The 16,956-nt window shown below is 43.4% G+C and overlaps 1 protein-coding gene across 1 annotated transcript; it reads left to right on the top strand.

Moving 5' to 3' along the window:
* The first annotated feature begins 1,063 nt into the window (after window positions 1–1,063).
* On the top strand, window positions 1,064–3,063 carry LOC112252023 (transcription factor HES-1). The gene is made up of 4 exons (XM_024422902.2): window positions 1,064–1,464; window positions 1,611–1,706; window positions 1,846–1,933; window positions 2,237–3,063. The coding sequence occupies exons 1-4, from the start codon at window positions 1,357–1,359 to the stop codon at window positions 2,746–2,748; spliced, it is 804 nt and encodes a 267-aa protein (XP_024278670.1). The 5' UTR covers window positions 1,064–1,356; the 3' UTR covers window positions 2,749–3,063.
* Window positions 3,064–16,956: the final 13,893 nt, after the last annotated feature.

The raw sequence follows: 16,956 nt of genomic DNA on the forward strand, positions 1-16,956 counted from the left end.
GCCCGACCAAAAGAAAGGCAGGCAAGGCATCGCTCTAATCTTGTGCTCTCACTCAGAAATATCTCTGCTCTGGCTCGCATTCCGATAAGGCCGATCGAGCTCTCGGTAGGCGTGTTTTTCCCAGGCTTTTAAAACAGCAGCTGCTATTTACCTTCTCTCTAATGTAAACCACCACCGCCACCCCTAGCCCGGCCGCCAAACCTTAACCACCATGCTCATAAAACAACCTGGCAAGTGCTCCACGTTCGCATGCCGACAGATGTCAAAATGCCAAATTTGTACAGCGGCGGGCGCTCATTAAATAATTAATGCTCCGATCTTGGCTGGTTAGAGTTGAGTTGATTTTTGAACTCCCAAAGCGCAAACTTAATCGAGGGTGTAGTTCTCAGCCTTAGGCTACAGCAACACAAGGCAATCTAATAGGAGAAGCCAGGTTGTTTTTCCCAAGGTAATTTACATGATATAAAATGTAACATTAATAGGTTATTACACTATAGCCTATCAAGCCTAATTAGGCTACACTGTAATTAAGAACACTACATAAGTGTCGTCAACCATTGCATAAATTATCTAGGCAATTCTTATTTTACTCCGTAGTTGGAATGGGCTATATGTTCGGCGTAATTGCGCATTTACTGGTTTGTAGTCCACACGTCTGTGGAAGTATAATACAATAGATGTAGGCTATGTGGAACATGTTATTGTTGGCCTGCGCTGAGGCCCTATAGCCTCTAGTATCTTGGGTGGAGTTTATCCCTCCTGACTCCTGTGCGTACTGCCTTAAAGTTGGGGGAGCAACATGCCGAATCAAGTCAACCCTGCATTCTCTGCGCTGGGTGGTAGTCAGGGGCTCAAGTGTTAATATGTAAACTGAATGATTGAAGGCAGTCCCGGTCGTGCCTTAAACCCGGCCCCCGCCATTGGCCGCCCGCTCAAACTCCAAACAACCAATGGAAGGGCGCCGACCACGAGCCATCCTCCCCTCCGGCCGCGTGTCCCTCGCACTGATTGGTAGAAAGTTACTGTGGGAAAGAAAGTTTTGGAAGTTTCACACGAGCCGTTCGCGTGCAGTCCTAGATATAAATAAGACCAACAAGAAGTGCCACAGACGCAGCGTCCGCTGGCAGACAGTGATTTCTCGATTCCGTGACATCGTTCAGCTTGCGACTGACTTGGGGACGCTTGTCTCTCGCACAGAGGTGCGCTACCACCTAAAAAGGATTTTGTTTTTCCGGAATTTGGAATTTCATAAGAGAGTACTGTGAATAGGTGCCGACTACTTGTCAATAACCACCAACAGTGGACTGTAATACCGAGTTGCCGTTGCTCTTGTGGGATATTTCAGACAGACCGAAGATGCCTGCCGATATAATGGAAAAGACATCAGTCTCTCCTGTTGCTGCTACTACAGCCAGCATGAACACGACACCTGATAAACCCAAGACGGCTTCCGAGCACAGGAAGGTTAGTAGTCGGTCAAAGCATCTTAGAAATGCGGATATTCTGTCACTCCAAAATTACGCACGGGCTAGTATAGCACAACACGAACATTTCCTTCACCTTGAGCAAGTCCCACCATTCTAACAATGTATTATATTTATTTTCTTTAGTCATCCAAACCTATCATGGAGAAAAGGAGAAGAGCCAGAATCAACGAAAGCTTGGGACAGTTGAAAACACTTATCCTGGATGCGCTCAAAAAAGATGTAAGTATTACATTTTTTTTCTCTCACAACAAATGAATTATTACAATCACAGTTATAGATTTACTTTATTGAAAACATCAACTTTAATAAGAAAGTATTCTATCTTCAATCCTAACAATGTGCCTTCTTCATATTACAGAGTTCCAGACACTCGAAACTTGAAAAGGCGGACATCCTGGAGATGACCGTAAAACATCTCCGGAACCTCCAGAGAGCTCAAATGACTGGTAAGTCACTGGAACTGTTTTGGTGGGCGAATACCCGGGATGATTTCTTCCAGACTTCCGTCTGCGGTTTAGATCATGTTAGAATGAAGTACTCCGTTTACATACTTGTCCCGCATCCTCTCTCCCAAGAAGTCTCTCTAAATGTAGCTAATTGTATGGACTAACTAAATAGCTAATTTATCGTAACCATTGGTGAGCTTCGTAATGTATATGTTTAGTTTTATGTTCATGTTTGGAATTTAAATTGTCGTTATTATGCTGTTGTTATTCTCAGTGGCTTATCCTTTTCTCTTTCTCACACAGCTGCTTTGAACTCTGATCCCACCGTGCTAGGGAAATACAGAGCTGGATTCAGCGAGTGTACAAATGAAGTCACCCGGTTCCTGTCCACCTGCGAAGGGGTTAACACCGAGGTCAGGACGCGGCTTCTCGGTCACTTGGCCAGCTGCATGACGCAGATCAACGCTATGAACTACCCCACGCAGCACCAGATCCCTACCGGGCCTCCCCACCGCGCCTTCGGCCAGTCCATGGTACACATCCCCAACTCATCTCCACAGGGCAACGTGATGCCCCTGCCTTGTAAAGGTGGCTCTCCCCAGAGCATGTCACCAGAAACAACAAAAGTATACGGCGGCTTCCACCTGGTACCTGCCACAGATGGACAATTCGCCTTCCTTATCCCCAATGCAGCTTTTACGCCCAACGGTCCCGTTATCCCCGTGTACGCGAACCAGGTCAACACGCCTGTCCCAGCAGCGGTGTCCCCCGGTGCACCGACAGGCAACTCGGACTCAGTGTGGCGACCCTGGTAGAACAAAAGAAAGGACCTATCGAAAATACTTTTTATAATGACACTTAGTTCTTCTATGTTTGATGTTACCATAATGATGTTTGGATTCTGTTTTTGTATTTTCAATGTGTTAAGATGATGCACTATATTTGTATAGCCTATATGGGAGTGAAGTTCATATTGAAATGAGATTTTTGTATTGTTGAAGTCTGTTCACTGCATTTTTATATTCGAGGTGTCTTTTTTTTTATTGCGCGATACCAAAGATATGTTGAATGCACTTTACGTTATTCTTCATTTTGGAAGAAAAATAAATTTGTAAAGATATTGAAAAACATTATTGTGCGCTTATCTATGTTTTAAGCCTAATCACCAAATAATTACTTTAGGCTGCATTTGTTTTGAACTTTAGATACACTTGAGAATAATATATTATCGACCTACAATTTCCAATAGAAAATAGCTATCCTATTATACTAATATGTTAGTGTAAAAGTCAAATTTGATATTGACTGTGCGTAACTGCCTGACGAAAATCACTGATGTATTCTTGCGCGCAAAACTCATGCACATTCAAACCACAGGAATATCACACACACATGCACTTGTTGCGCCAGGAATGGGTCAGAATTTAGGCTTATGTTGCGTGAAATTTTAGAATTTTACGCAACAAAACTAGCCTACAAGTGTAATAGACTGTGAAGTGGGGCTGGATTTATACACACGCTTTTGCCTAATGCCATCACACAATGGCTGTTGCTTCTGGCTACATCCAAAAGAAACCGGCGGCAGGTAGCCTAGCCGTTAAGAGCGTTGGGCCAGTAAAGATTGCTGGTTCAATTCCACAAGCCGACTAGGTGAGCAATTTGTCGATGTGCCCTTGAGCAAGGAACGTATCCCTAATTGCTCTAGATAAGAACGTCTGCTAAATTTCATACGTTTTGAACAAGAGTTGACCAGGTGTATCAGTCCAGTTGTGTGTGGAGAGATCCTAGACAGGAAAGAAGTGGGAAACTTCACTGAACATGTGAAATGATGAGAAAATACACTATATATACACATGTATGTGGACACCCCTTCAAATGAGCGGATTCAGCTATTTCAGCCACACCCGTTGCTGACAGGTGTATAAAATCGAGCACACAACCATGCAATCTCCATAGACAAACACTGGCAGTAGAGCGGCCTTACTGAAAAACTCAGTGACTTTCAACATTGCACCATCATAGGATGCCACCTTTCCAACATGTCAGTTCATCACATTTTTGCCCTGTTAGAGCTGCCCCGGTCAAATGCAAGTGCTTTTATTGTGAAGTCTATCAGTAACAGCTCAGCTGCGAAGTGGTAGGCCACACAAGCTCACAGAATGGGGCAGCTGAGTGCTGATGCACGTAGAGCTCAGAAATTGTCTGTACTCGGTTGCAACACTCAGTACCGAGTTCCAAACTGACTGGAAGCAACTTCAGCACATTAACAGTTTTTGTCAGGAGCTTCATGAAGCGTGTTCTCCATGGCCAGCAGCCCCACACCAGCGCAATGCCAAGGTCCATCTGGAGTGGTGTAAAGCTCGCCACCATTGGACTCTGGAGCAGTGGAAACATGTTCTCTGCAGTGATGAATCACGCTTCACCATCTGGGAGTCCAGCTGATGAATCTGGGTTTGGTGGATGCCAGGAGAACACTACCTACCCCAATGCATAGTGCCAACTGTAAAGTTTGGTGGAGGAGGAAAAATAGTCTTGGATGCTTTTTTTATGCTTCGGGCTAGGCTCCTTAGTTCCAGTGAAGTGAAATGTTAAAGCTACAGCAAACAATTACATTCTAGACAATTCTGTGCTTCAAACTATGTGGAAACAGTTTGGGGAAGACCCTTTCCTGTTTCAGCATGACAATGCCCCCATGCACAAAGCAAGGTACATACAGAAATGCTTTGTCAAGATCGGTGTGGAAGAACTTGACTGGCCTGCACAGAAACAGAACTTGAGCCCTGACCTCAACCCCATCAAACACTTTTGGGATGAATTGGAACACCGACTGTGAGCCAAGCCTAAGCCAAGCCATACATTTTTTTTACGATGAACCTTTATTTAAACAGGGGAAACAAGCTGAGACAGTCTATTTTACAGTTGTGCCCTGTGATCCAACAATAAAACAACACAGCAATTAATAAGAATTTAAACCAAACAAAATTAAAACACATAAAAAGTACAAGATGAAGATTAAAAAGATTAAAACAAATAAACTGCTATGAGAAAAACACACATTACAAAAAGCAATCACAGTTTATAATAAAAAGTTAATGTAATGTGCATTTAAACTGTGCCCAATCTCACTAATGCTCTTGTGGCTGAATGGAAGCAAGTCCCTGCAGCAATGTTCCAATATCTAGTGGAAAGCCTTCCCAGAAGAGTGGAGGCTGTTGTTACAGCCAAGGGGGGACCAACTCCATATCAATCCCCAAGATTTTGGAATGATGCGTTCGACAAGCAAGTGTCCACATCCTTTTGGTCATGTAGTGTATAACCTTTAGGCCCGAAGGGAATACCAGTTTGATAAAATTACATTTCTCACAGATCACATATGCAAGATAATATGGCCATGAGATGCCCTTCAATAATATTATCAGTAGCTTTGAGTTATAAGTATTATATCAACAACTCTCTCGCTGTTTGCTGCCTTAACTGGCCTTCATACTCGAATGCAAATGTAATATTTTCATTTGTGGGTCATCAAAGAAAACAATTTTACTCCCACCATCAGATTATGATATTGTTGACAACATGTAAAAATGTTTGAACATTTGACATGAGCCTCTTCTGAAGATTAAAAATTAAATTTGAGAGGGATGGCTCATTTCACTTTTCACAGTGGAGATTGTGCGTGTTCAAGGATTTTAGAAGTCACGTGCGCCATCTAGCAACACCGCAAGGAAGTGCAATCTGATTGGGATAGTATTGATCAATGCTTACTACCAGATATCAGCCACTGGTGACAACGTAATTTGTCACGATATTGTGACGTGGATTCTACGTGGAAAATACATTGGATTTGAAAATAGTAATCAATGTAAACTGTTTTGAGGGTAAAATTTCAACCACAATATTATGTCATGGTAACCAATTTTCAATACAGACAAACCTATGTTGAATTTCTACCTTTGAAACAATGTCAGATCTTTAAAAAACAATATCCATGGGCGGCACCTTCTACCAGAGAGTTAATCTACAGTATCTACACCACTATCCAGTTTTGGTCTCCCATCCAGGATTTTAACCAAGCTGTGCCAGGTTTAGCTTTGTTATTTGTCACTGACTACTACTACCAATATGCTATCATGATAATGATTGTTGGGAGATCTCTTAATAACTGAATAGATTCACTGTTGCTGTCAAAGTCATACCAAAGCGTAGGTTGTACAGATAAATAAAATGTAACCCTATAAGTCATATTTAATAAATGATGCTATTTAGGCCTATAAAGCATTTGCGAAGTCATCAACAGCTATTGTTTCAATTCAACCCAGTGTTCAACTAATAGACAATGCATATACAGGCCTAGGGTTTCAAGCTTTGGTTGATTTCAAATGTAAACTTCAAGTTAACAAATAAAATGTTGGATTCAAGTATCCATATCAACCAAAAATCTAATTTAAAGAATAGGACTAAATCCAATAAAACGTTATTTAAAGTGCATATAAAGTTTGATTTGATTTAGTCCTTTTTTTAAACTTAGATTTTTGTTTGAGATGGAGACGTGCATCCCACATATCAATTATTACTTTGTAGACAAACTGGAATTAAAGCCAGAATAGGTCAGTGTCACAAAATATAGATTTCCTTCAAATGTTGATATTTCCTTGCTTTGATAATCAAACACAGTGTGCATGTTCAAGATCGCAGAGGCCACAGGTCTGTGGAGATCTTCTCAATTGCTATAATATACTACAATTGCTATAATATATGTACTTTTAATGTAATCTCAACTACAATCCAGGTCATTTGGTTGTGCTATAAAATAAAACACACATTGATAACACATTAAGTTACAAAATATCTGACCCAATATCTGACCCATTCTGTCCCATTTGAACTTTGTTGTGCTTTTAAATCGTTGGAAGCGCTGTGAAAACACATTTATACGACAACTAAATAAAAAATAGGACATTGTTTTTCCATTGGAATTTCATTGTGCTTTTAGATGGTTGAACGCATAGTGAAAACACATTGTGAATTAAACACATTTCTGGCTGTCTTTTTGAGTGGGTGAATAAAGGTTGAAATCTCATTGATCAACATCTCAACCAAATATTACCCAGATGCCTAGTGGGCCGTTATAATATATATAGCAAAAAAGGAAGCATCCCTTTTTCAGGACACTGTCTTTCAAAGATAATTCTTAAAAATCTAAATAACTTCACAGATCTTCATTGTAAAGGGTTAAAACACTGTTTCCCATGCTTGTTCAATGAACCATAAATAATTATTGCACATGCACCTGTGGAACGTCGTTAAGACACTAACAGTTTACAGATGGTAAGCAATTAAGCATCTCCAATCCAAAATTAAATCTCGAATTGGCTTCCTATTTCGCAGCAAAGCCTCCTTCACTCGTGCTGCCAAACATACCGTCGTAAAACGGACTATCCTACCGATCCTTGACTAAGGCGATGTCATTTGCAAAATAGCCTCCAACACTCTACTCAGCAAACTGGATGTAGTCGATCACAGTGCCATCCGTTTTGTCACCAAAGCCCCATATACTACCTACCACTGGTATGCTCTCGTTGGCTGGCCCTCACTACATATCCGTCGCCAAACTGGCTCCAGGTCATCTATAAGTCTTTGCTGGGTAAAGCCCCGCCTTCTCTCAGCTTACTGGTCACCATAGCAACGCCCACCCATAGCACGCGCTCCAGCAGGTCTATTGCACTGGTCATCCCCAAAGCCAACGCTTACTGTACTTTGGCCGCCTTTCCTTCCAGTTCTCTGCTGCCTATGACTGGAACGAATTGCAAAAATCTCTGAAGCTGGAGTCTTATATCTCCCTCACTAACTTTAAGCATCAGCTGTCAGAGCAGCTTACCGATCACAGTACCTGAACATAGCCAATCTGTAAATAGCCCACCCAACTACCTCATCCCCATATTATTACTTACACTCTTGCTCTTTTGTACCCCAGTATCTCTACTTGCACGTCATCATCTGCACGTCTGTCACCCCAGTGTTAATTGCTAAATTGTAATTATTTCGCCTCTATGTCTTATATATTGCCTACCTCCCTACTCTTCTACATTTGCACACACTGTACATATATCTTTCTATTTTCATTTTCTATTGTGTTATTGACTGTACGTTTGTTTGTTTATGTGTAACTCTGTGTTGTTTTTGTCGCACTGCTTTGCTTTATCCTGGCCAGGTCGCAGTTGTAAATGAGAACTTGTTCTCCCTGGCCAGGTCGCAGTTGTAAATGAGAACTTGTTCTCCCTGGCCAGGTCGCAGTTGTAAATGAGAACTTGTTCTCCCTGGCCAGGTCGCAGTTGTAAATGAGAACTTGTTCTCAACTGGCCTACCTGGTTAAATAAAGGTTAAGGTCAGTTATGAAAACTTAGGACACTAAAGAGGCCTTTCTACTGATTCTGAAAAACACCAAAATAAAGATGCCCAGGGTCCCTGCACATCTGCGTGCTGCAAGGGGAATGAGGACTGCAGATGGGGCCAGGGCAATAAATTGCAATGTCTGTACTGTGAGACGCCTAAGACAGCACTACAGGGAGACAGGACGGACAGCTGATCCTCCTCGCAGTGGCAGACCACGTGTAACAACACCAGCACAAGATCGGTACATCTGAACATCACACCTGCGGGACAGGTACAGGATGGCAACAACAACTGCCCGAGTTACACCAGGAATGCACAATCCCTCCATCAGTGCTCAGACTGTCCGCAATAGGCTGAGAGAGGCTGGACTGAGGGCTTGTAAGCCTGATGTAAGGCAGGTCCTCACCAGACATCACCGGCAACAACGTCGCCTATGGGCACAAACCCCCCATCGCCAGACCAGACAGGACTGGCAAATTGCGCTCTTCACTGACGAGTCGCGGTTTTGTCTCACCAGAGGTGATGGTCGGATTAACGTTTATCGTCAAAGGAATGAGCGTTACACCGAGGCCTGTACTCCGGAGTGGGATCGATTTGGAGGTGGAGGGTCTGTCATGGCCTGGGGCGGTGTGTCACAGCATCATCGGACTGAGCTTGTTGTCATTGCAGGAAATTTCAACGCTGTGCGTTACAGGGAAGACATCCTCCTCCCTCATGTGGTACCCTTCCTGCAGGCTCATCCTGACATGACCCTCCAGCATGACAATTCCCTGGCCATACTGCTCGTTCTCTGCGTGATTTCCTGCAAGACAGGAATGTCAGTGTTCTGCCATGGCCAGCGAAGAACCCGGATCTCAATCCCATTGAGCACGTCTGGGACCTGTTAAATCAGAGGGTGAGGGCTAGGGCCATTCCCCCCAGACATGTCCGGGAACTTGCAGGTGCCTTGGTGGAAAAGTGGGGTAACATCTCACAGCAGGAACTGGGAAATCTGGTGCAGTCCATGAGGAGGAGATGCACTGTTTTAATTAACTCAGCTGGTGGCCACACCAGATACTGACTGCTTCTTTTGATTTTGATCCCCCTTTGTTCAGGGACACATTTTTTCCATTTCTGTTAGTCACATGTCTGTGGAATTTGTTCAGTTTATGTCTCAGTTGTTGAATCTTGTTATGTTCATACAAATATTTCCACATGTTAAGTTTGCTGAATGTAAACACAGTTGACAGAGAGAGTATGTTTCTTTTTTTGCTGAGTTTATAATGATATTTTCCTTACATCTTGTGTAAAATGTCGACCTTGGTTGAAACGCAACATGTCAACAGACTTGTAAAAAGGCCATATTTTTTGTATTCATAGGACAAGGGAGAACCTATGGTAGACCAGCACACGATGCATTGCAGAGATTTGATGGAGAAGATACTGTCCCCTCTCTATGGTAAGTGCCTCACCCAATGTTGCTCATGTGTTAAATTGAAACGATTGTACCATCTATAATTGTTAAGAATGACTTCATAACACAGCATATAAGAAAACTGCACGGTAGATGGAATTTATTCCTCTGTGATATGTTGTCGGTCGACTGTACATTAAATTGACCAGTAAATTCTTATGTGATCCTAAACGGGCCTACACTCCCCACAGAAGATGACGGTGTCTACATTTTTACTTCAAGTGGTGTGGTCAGAGAGTGTAGAGAATAGTTGAATAGCGTATCATGATGAATAGCCACCACTACTCCTACCACCCCTACATTGTATCCCCCCCCTCCAACGGACAATTACCCTGCCCACATCCCAATGGACATTTATATTTATCATTGTCATAGTTGTAAATACAGTGCCTTGCGAAAGTATTCGGCCCCCTTGAACTTTGCGACCTTTTGCCACATTTCAGGCTTCAAACATAAAGATATAAAACTGTATTTTTTATGAAGAATCAACAACAAGTGGGACACAATCATGAAGTGGAACAACATTTATTGGATATTTCAAACTTTTTTAACAAATCAAAAACTGAAAAATTGGGCATGCAGAATTATTCAGCCCCCTTAAGTTAATACTTTGTAGCGCCACCTTTTGCTGCGATTACAGCTGTAAGTCGCTTGGGGTATGTCTCTATCAGTTTTGCACATCGAGAGACTGACATTTTTTCCCATTCCTCCTTGCAAAACAGCTCGAGCTCAGTGAGGTTGGATGGAGAGCATTTGTGAACAGAAGTTTTCAGTTCTTTCCACAGATTCTCGATAGGATTCAGGTCTGGACTTTGACTTGGCCATTCTAACACCTGGATATGTTTATTTTTGAACCATTCCATTGTAGATTTTGCTTTATGTTTTGGATCATTGTCTTGTTGGAAGACAAATCTCCGTCCCAGTCTCAGGTCTTTTGCAGACTCCATCAGGTTTTCTTCCAGAATGGTCCTGTATTTGGCTCCATCCATCTTCCCATCAATTTTAACCATCTTCCCTGTCCCTGCTGAAGAAAAGCAGGCCCAAACCATGATGCTGCCACCACCATGTTTGACAGTGGGGATGGTGTGTTCAGGGTGATGCGCTGTGTTGCTTTTACGCCAAACATAACGTTTTGCATTGTTGACAAAAAGTTAAATTTTGGTTTCATCTGACCAGAGCACCTTCTTCCACATGTTTGGTGTGTCTCCCAGGTGGCTTGTGGCAAACTTTAAACAATACTTTTTATGGATATCTTTAAGAAATGGCTTTCTTCTTGCCACTCTTCCATAAAGGCCAGATTTGTGCAATATACGACTGATTGTTGTCCTATGGACAGAGTCTCCCACCTCAGCTGTAGATCTCTGCAGTTCATCCAGAGTGATCATGGGCCTCTTGGCTGCATCTCTGATCAGTCTTCTCCTTGTATGAGCTGAAAGTTTAGAGGGACGGCCAGGTCTTGGTAGATTTGCAGTGGTCTGATACTCCTTCCATTTCAATATTATCGCTTGCACAGTGCTCCTTGGGATGTTTAAAGCTTGGGAAATATTTTTGTATCCAAATCCGGCTTTAAACGTCTTCACAACAGTACCTCGGACCTGCCTGGTGTGTTCCTTGTTCTTCATGATACTCTCTACGCTTTTAACGGACCTCTGAGACTATCACAGGGCAGGTGCATTTATACAGAGACTTGATTACACACAGGTGGATTGTATTTATCATCATTAGTCATTTAGGTCAACATTGGATCATTCAGAGATCCTCACTGAACTTCTGGAGAGAGTTTTCTGCACTGAAAGTAAAGGGGCTGAATAATTTTGCACGCCCAATTTTTCAGTTTTTGATTTGTTAAAAAAGTTTGAAATATCCAATAAATGTCGTTCCACTTCATGATTGTGTCCCACTTGTTGTTGATTCCTCACAAAAAAATACAGTTTTATATCTTTATGTTTGAAGCCTGAAATGTGGCAAAAGGTCGCAAAGTTCAAGGGGGCCGAATACTTTCGCAAGGCACTGTATGTATATATTATTATCATTTTTGTGTTATTGTTTCATTCACACCTGCAGTGTTGGGGTTCGGAGCTTAAGTATTTCAGTGTGCACTGCAACTACCTGTGCATGTGACTAAATAAAAATAAATAATATAATCAACAAAAACAAGACATACTCAACACTGTTTGCCTGCAAGCCACGGCCATGTGGTAGCATTCTGTCCAGGTGAGTGCTGCCTCTGGCTACTCAACATTCTTTGAAGGCAGCACTGCAGGTGTTCGCAATTACTAATCTGCTAAAAGGCACAACGTGTGGATAAGTGCTATTATTTAGAATTTCCATCACACCTTTTACAGGGCCGAGGCTGCGCAATTGAAACCATGTGTTTGTTGGACGCTGGAAAGGACAGGACAGGCCTTTGCGTCTAGAGGGGCCGAAGGGGGTGAGCGGTACGGGGGAGTTTGGAGAGAGGGAGGGAGGAAGGGAGGGCAGAGGAGTCAGCCCCTGTGAGCCAGAGGTAACCCCCCCCAACCACCCACACTTACACACAACGTTCCCACAATGTTTTAGGGGACACAGCCTATTTCCTGTCCTAGCCCAGGGCCACAGCTGGATGCAGGTCTGGATGCAGGTCTTCTGGGATGGCACGTGGTGCGACCCGGACGACACCCAGCAGACGACTCTCATCCTCCTCCCTTCCTTTCCTTTCCTTTCCTCCACCTCCCCCAAACCCCACCATCCCTAGAGAACATCTTTACTAGGCTCTCTGATTACCAAGGCAGTGCCTGCGCTGCCGGACTTACCACACATGTCACAACACCACCGGTGGGGTTAGCTGCCATGCTTGCCCATTAACGTTTCCCACACTCCGCGCGCATGCAAGGAGGGAGGGAAAGAGGAAAAAAAACAACCTCTATGCTTCCTCTTTGGCTCCTACTGTAAGTGCTACCATATGGTGGGATCTCTCTCTCTCTCTCTCTCTCTCTCTCTCTCTCTCTCTCTCTCTCTCTCTCTCTCTCCTTCTCTCTCTCCCTCTCTCCTCTCCTCCTCTCTCTCTCTCCTCTCTCTCTCCTTCTCTCTCTCTCTTGGCCCAGCACTGTGGCTGTCTTTGATTGCAGCCCAGACAAGCAAGAGCTTTATGATATAAGCCCAGGGCTTGTTGTACCAAGCCCTGGACTCATTTTGAAGCCAGACCCCCCTTCACCCCCTCCCGCCCCTCGGGCTGTTTTCTGGCAGGAAATGAATATCTCCCAGATGAGAGCAGGAACCTGAGAGGTCGTGAGAACGAGGCAAACCCCCTCCGCAGCCGGCCTGCTTCCAGACGCCAGGGGAATGTGGGAGAGCGCCTCTCTGACACACGCGTCAACCCTCCCTCGCTGCTGCTGCTGACTCACTCCCTGCCTGGCCTGTCCTGGACACTGGCCTGACTGACAGGGCAGCAGCCCTGGAGTAGGGCAATGCGGGAAAAGGGAGGGAGACACACATGCACATTGTCACTGATTAGTATTATTATGTTGGAAAGGCTTCCGTTAAAAAGAGCAAAGTTGGGTTGCTGATGATGGGTTATTGATGTTGGGTTATTGATGCTGGGTTATTGATGTTGGGTTATTGATGCTGGGTTATTGATGTTGGGTTATTGATGCTGGGTTATTGATGCTGGGTTATTGATGTTGGGTTATTGATGCTGGGTTATTGATGTTGGGTTATTGATGCTGGGTTATTGATGCTGGGTTATTGATGCTGGGTTATTGATGCTGGGTTATTGATGTTGGGTTATTGATGCTGGGTTATTGAGGATGGGTTATTGATGCTGGGTTATTGATGCTGGGTTATTGATGCTGGGTTATTGATGCTGGGTTATTGATGCTGGGTTATTGATGCTGGGTTATTGATGTTGGGTTATTGATTTTGGGTTATTGATGCTGGGTTATTGAGGATGGGTTATTGAGGATGGGTTATTGATGCTGGGTTATTGATGCTGGGTTATTGATGCTGGGTTATTGATGCTGGGTTATTGATGCTGGGTTATTGATGTTGGGTTTGATTTTGGGTTATTGATGCTGGGTTATTGAGGATGGGTTATTGAGGATGGGTTATTGATGCTGGGTTATTGATGCTGGGTTATTGATGCTGGGTTATTGATGTTGGGTTATTGATGCTGGGTTATTGATGTTGGGTTATTGATGTTATTGATGTTGGGTTATTGATGTTGGGTTATTGATGCTGGGTTATTGAGGATGGGTTATTGAGGATGGGTTATTGATGCTGGGTTATTGATGTTGGGTTATTGATGCTGGGTTATTGATGCTGGGTTATTGATGTTGGGTTATTGATGTTGGGTTATTGATGCTGGGTTATTGATGCTGGGTTATTGATGTTGGGTTATTGATGCTGGGTTATTGATGTTGGGTTGATGCTGGGTTATTGATGCTGGGTTATTGATGTTGGGTTATTGATGCTGGGTTATTGATGCTGGGTTATTGATGCTGGGTTATTGATGCTGGGTTATTGATGTTGGGTTATTGATGCTGGGTTATTGATGTTGGGTTATTGATGCTGGGTTATTGAGGATGGGTTATTGAGGATGGGTTATTGAGGATGGGTTATTGAGAATGGGTTATTGAGGCTGGGTTGTTGAGGATGGGTTATTGAGGATGAGTTATTGAGGATGGGTTATTGAGGCTGGGTTATTGAGACTGGGTTATTGAGGCTGGGTTGTTGAGGATGGGTTATTGAGGATGAGTTATTGAGGATGGGTTATTGAGACTGGGTTATTGAGGCTGGGTTGTTGAGGATGGGTTATTGAGGATGAGTTATTGAGGCTGGGTTATTGAGATATTACCCAGCTGGTCAGATCAGAAGACTGGAGGCATAGTTTAGCGTGACTTTCAGATAGTTACTTTTAGCCACCTATGAAAGTAAATGTCATTCTTGTTCATATGTTCTGTTGTATAGTTCTATTAAGGTTGAACATTACATTTTTGTAGCTTCAAAATTAGGCTTATAGAAGTGTATGAGTTCCCTGAAAGCCTATACTTTAGAAAAATGTGAATAATGTAATAAGTAATTGTAATATTCTAGAAGAATGTGTAAAATGCAAATGTTTATAAAGAAAGATGACATTTGCAGAATGTAAACTTGTAGATAATATGCTAAATCTACCCACAACCAAAACTGATTTGTGAAGGTCCTGGAGGCAAAAGGCAAAACTGGAGAAACAGGACAAAGTCTCTGCACACTTTTGGTCAGATGCAATTTATTATATTTTTTAATTATAGCTGAGCTTTCAGTCAGTGGAACTTGTATATCAAGTATATCTGCTCTGATGAAGGTCTACTGACCGAAACATCAGCTATAATTTTCTGCATCTGACTAGAAGAAGAGTATTTTTCTTATTTCTACAGAATGTAAACTTAACATGATGAACAGGAATTACATTTATTCTCATTGGTGGCTAATAAGATGTATCTGAAAGCCATGTCCCTGACAAGCCACGCCTCCTGTTAATAACCTAAGGATTGCATTAAAAAACAAAAATCCAAGATGGCGTTGCAGTAGGACATGTGTATTTGTCTTTGTCTTGTTCCCGTGTCTTATCCCGTGTAAATAGCCAGTCTTTTTTGTATATATCTTAATCTCACTTTCTATCTACGAACTAAATATACTTTCCTGCAACCCGCCTCACCCAATGTGGTACTGATCTGATATTTGTATTCCTTATACGTGGGACTTCCATCAGGAGCTAGCCAGCTAACTAGCTGCTTGTCTTTGTTAGCCACGGTTAGCGGTCTTCACCTTTTTCTCGGTCATCAGCCAGCCTTAGCTCACCAACGCCTGTCAGTCTGCAGAGCGCGATATCAAGCCAGAGCATATCAGACTGCTTCTCTCTACCATATCACCGGATTCCTGCTGCTCTGGATCATTACACCGGATCATCGCAGCTAGCTAGGCGCAAACAAGTGGCCACTGTTAGCTAACGCCTCTGTCCGGAAGCAAGCAACAGCGAGCCTTGAGCTATCCTTGAGCTTGGCCCTTCCACCAGCTAATTCTAAGGCTACAATACCTCCTTTGCCAATTGGCCTGGACACTTTATTGTCGACACAGAGCCCCGCCGATCCATCACGCCTGGACTGCCAACGTGATCGCCCCGATGTGTTCTCAACAGGCTATTCTGTTACGATGTCGCTGAAGAACCATCTACTATACCCGGCCCGCTAGCTTTTCTGAAAGCTGTGTCCCCTGCTCGCCTAGCATAGTAGTGACTACTGAACGGCACCTTGACTCACCTATCGCTGCTCTTTTGACCCTATGATCATTAGGCTACACAGCTGATGCCGCCTGGACTGTTTCAATAACACGGTACATCATTTTTTTTACCTGTCGGCCCCAGTCTCGAACTCAGGTCCTGTATGTACCTAACTGACCTCTCTGCCCATTCATCGCCATTTACCCGTTGTTTTCTTAGCTCTCCTGATCAACACCTGTGATTGCGTTATGCCTCTCTCTAATGTCAATATGCCTTGTCTACTGCTGTCTTGGCTAGTTCTTATTGTTTTATTTCACTGTAGAGCCCTCAATCGCGCTCAAAATGCCTTATACAGCTCTTTTGTCCTACTCCACACCCTCGCAGAGACCTCACCAGACTTAATTGGTGCCTCCAGAGACAAAACCTCTCTCATCATCACTCAACTCCTAGGTTTACTTCCACTGTACTCACATCCTACCATACCCATGTCTGTGCATTGAATCTATTCTACCACACCCAGAAATCTGCTCCTTTTATTCTCTGTCCCATACGCACTAGACAATCAGTTCTTATAGCCTTTAGACATAACCTTATCCTACTCCTCCTCTGTTCCTCTGGTGATTTAGAGGTTAACCCAGGCCTTGTAGCCCACAGTTCCACTCCTATTCCCCAGACGCTATCATTTGTTGACTTCTGTAACCGTAAAAGCCTTGGTTTCATGCATGTCAACATCAGAAGCCTCCTCTGTAAGTTTGTTTTATTCACTGTTTTAGCACACTCCGCTAACCCTTATGTCCGAGCCGTAACTGAATCCTGGCTTAGGAAGGCCACCAAAATGTTTGAAATTTCCATCCCCGACTACAACATTTTCCGCCAAGACAGAACTGCCAAAGGGGGTGGAGTTGCAATTTACTGCAGAGATAGCCTGCAGAGTTCTGTCATGCT

The sequence above is a fragment of the Oncorhynchus tshawytscha genome, linkage group LG06 (genome assembly GCF_018296145.1).
Source record: "Oncorhynchus tshawytscha isolate Ot180627B linkage group LG06, Otsh_v2.0, whole genome shotgun sequence".
NCBI classification, from domain to species: Eukaryota; Metazoa; Chordata; class Actinopteri; order Salmoniformes; family Salmonidae; genus Oncorhynchus; species Oncorhynchus tshawytscha.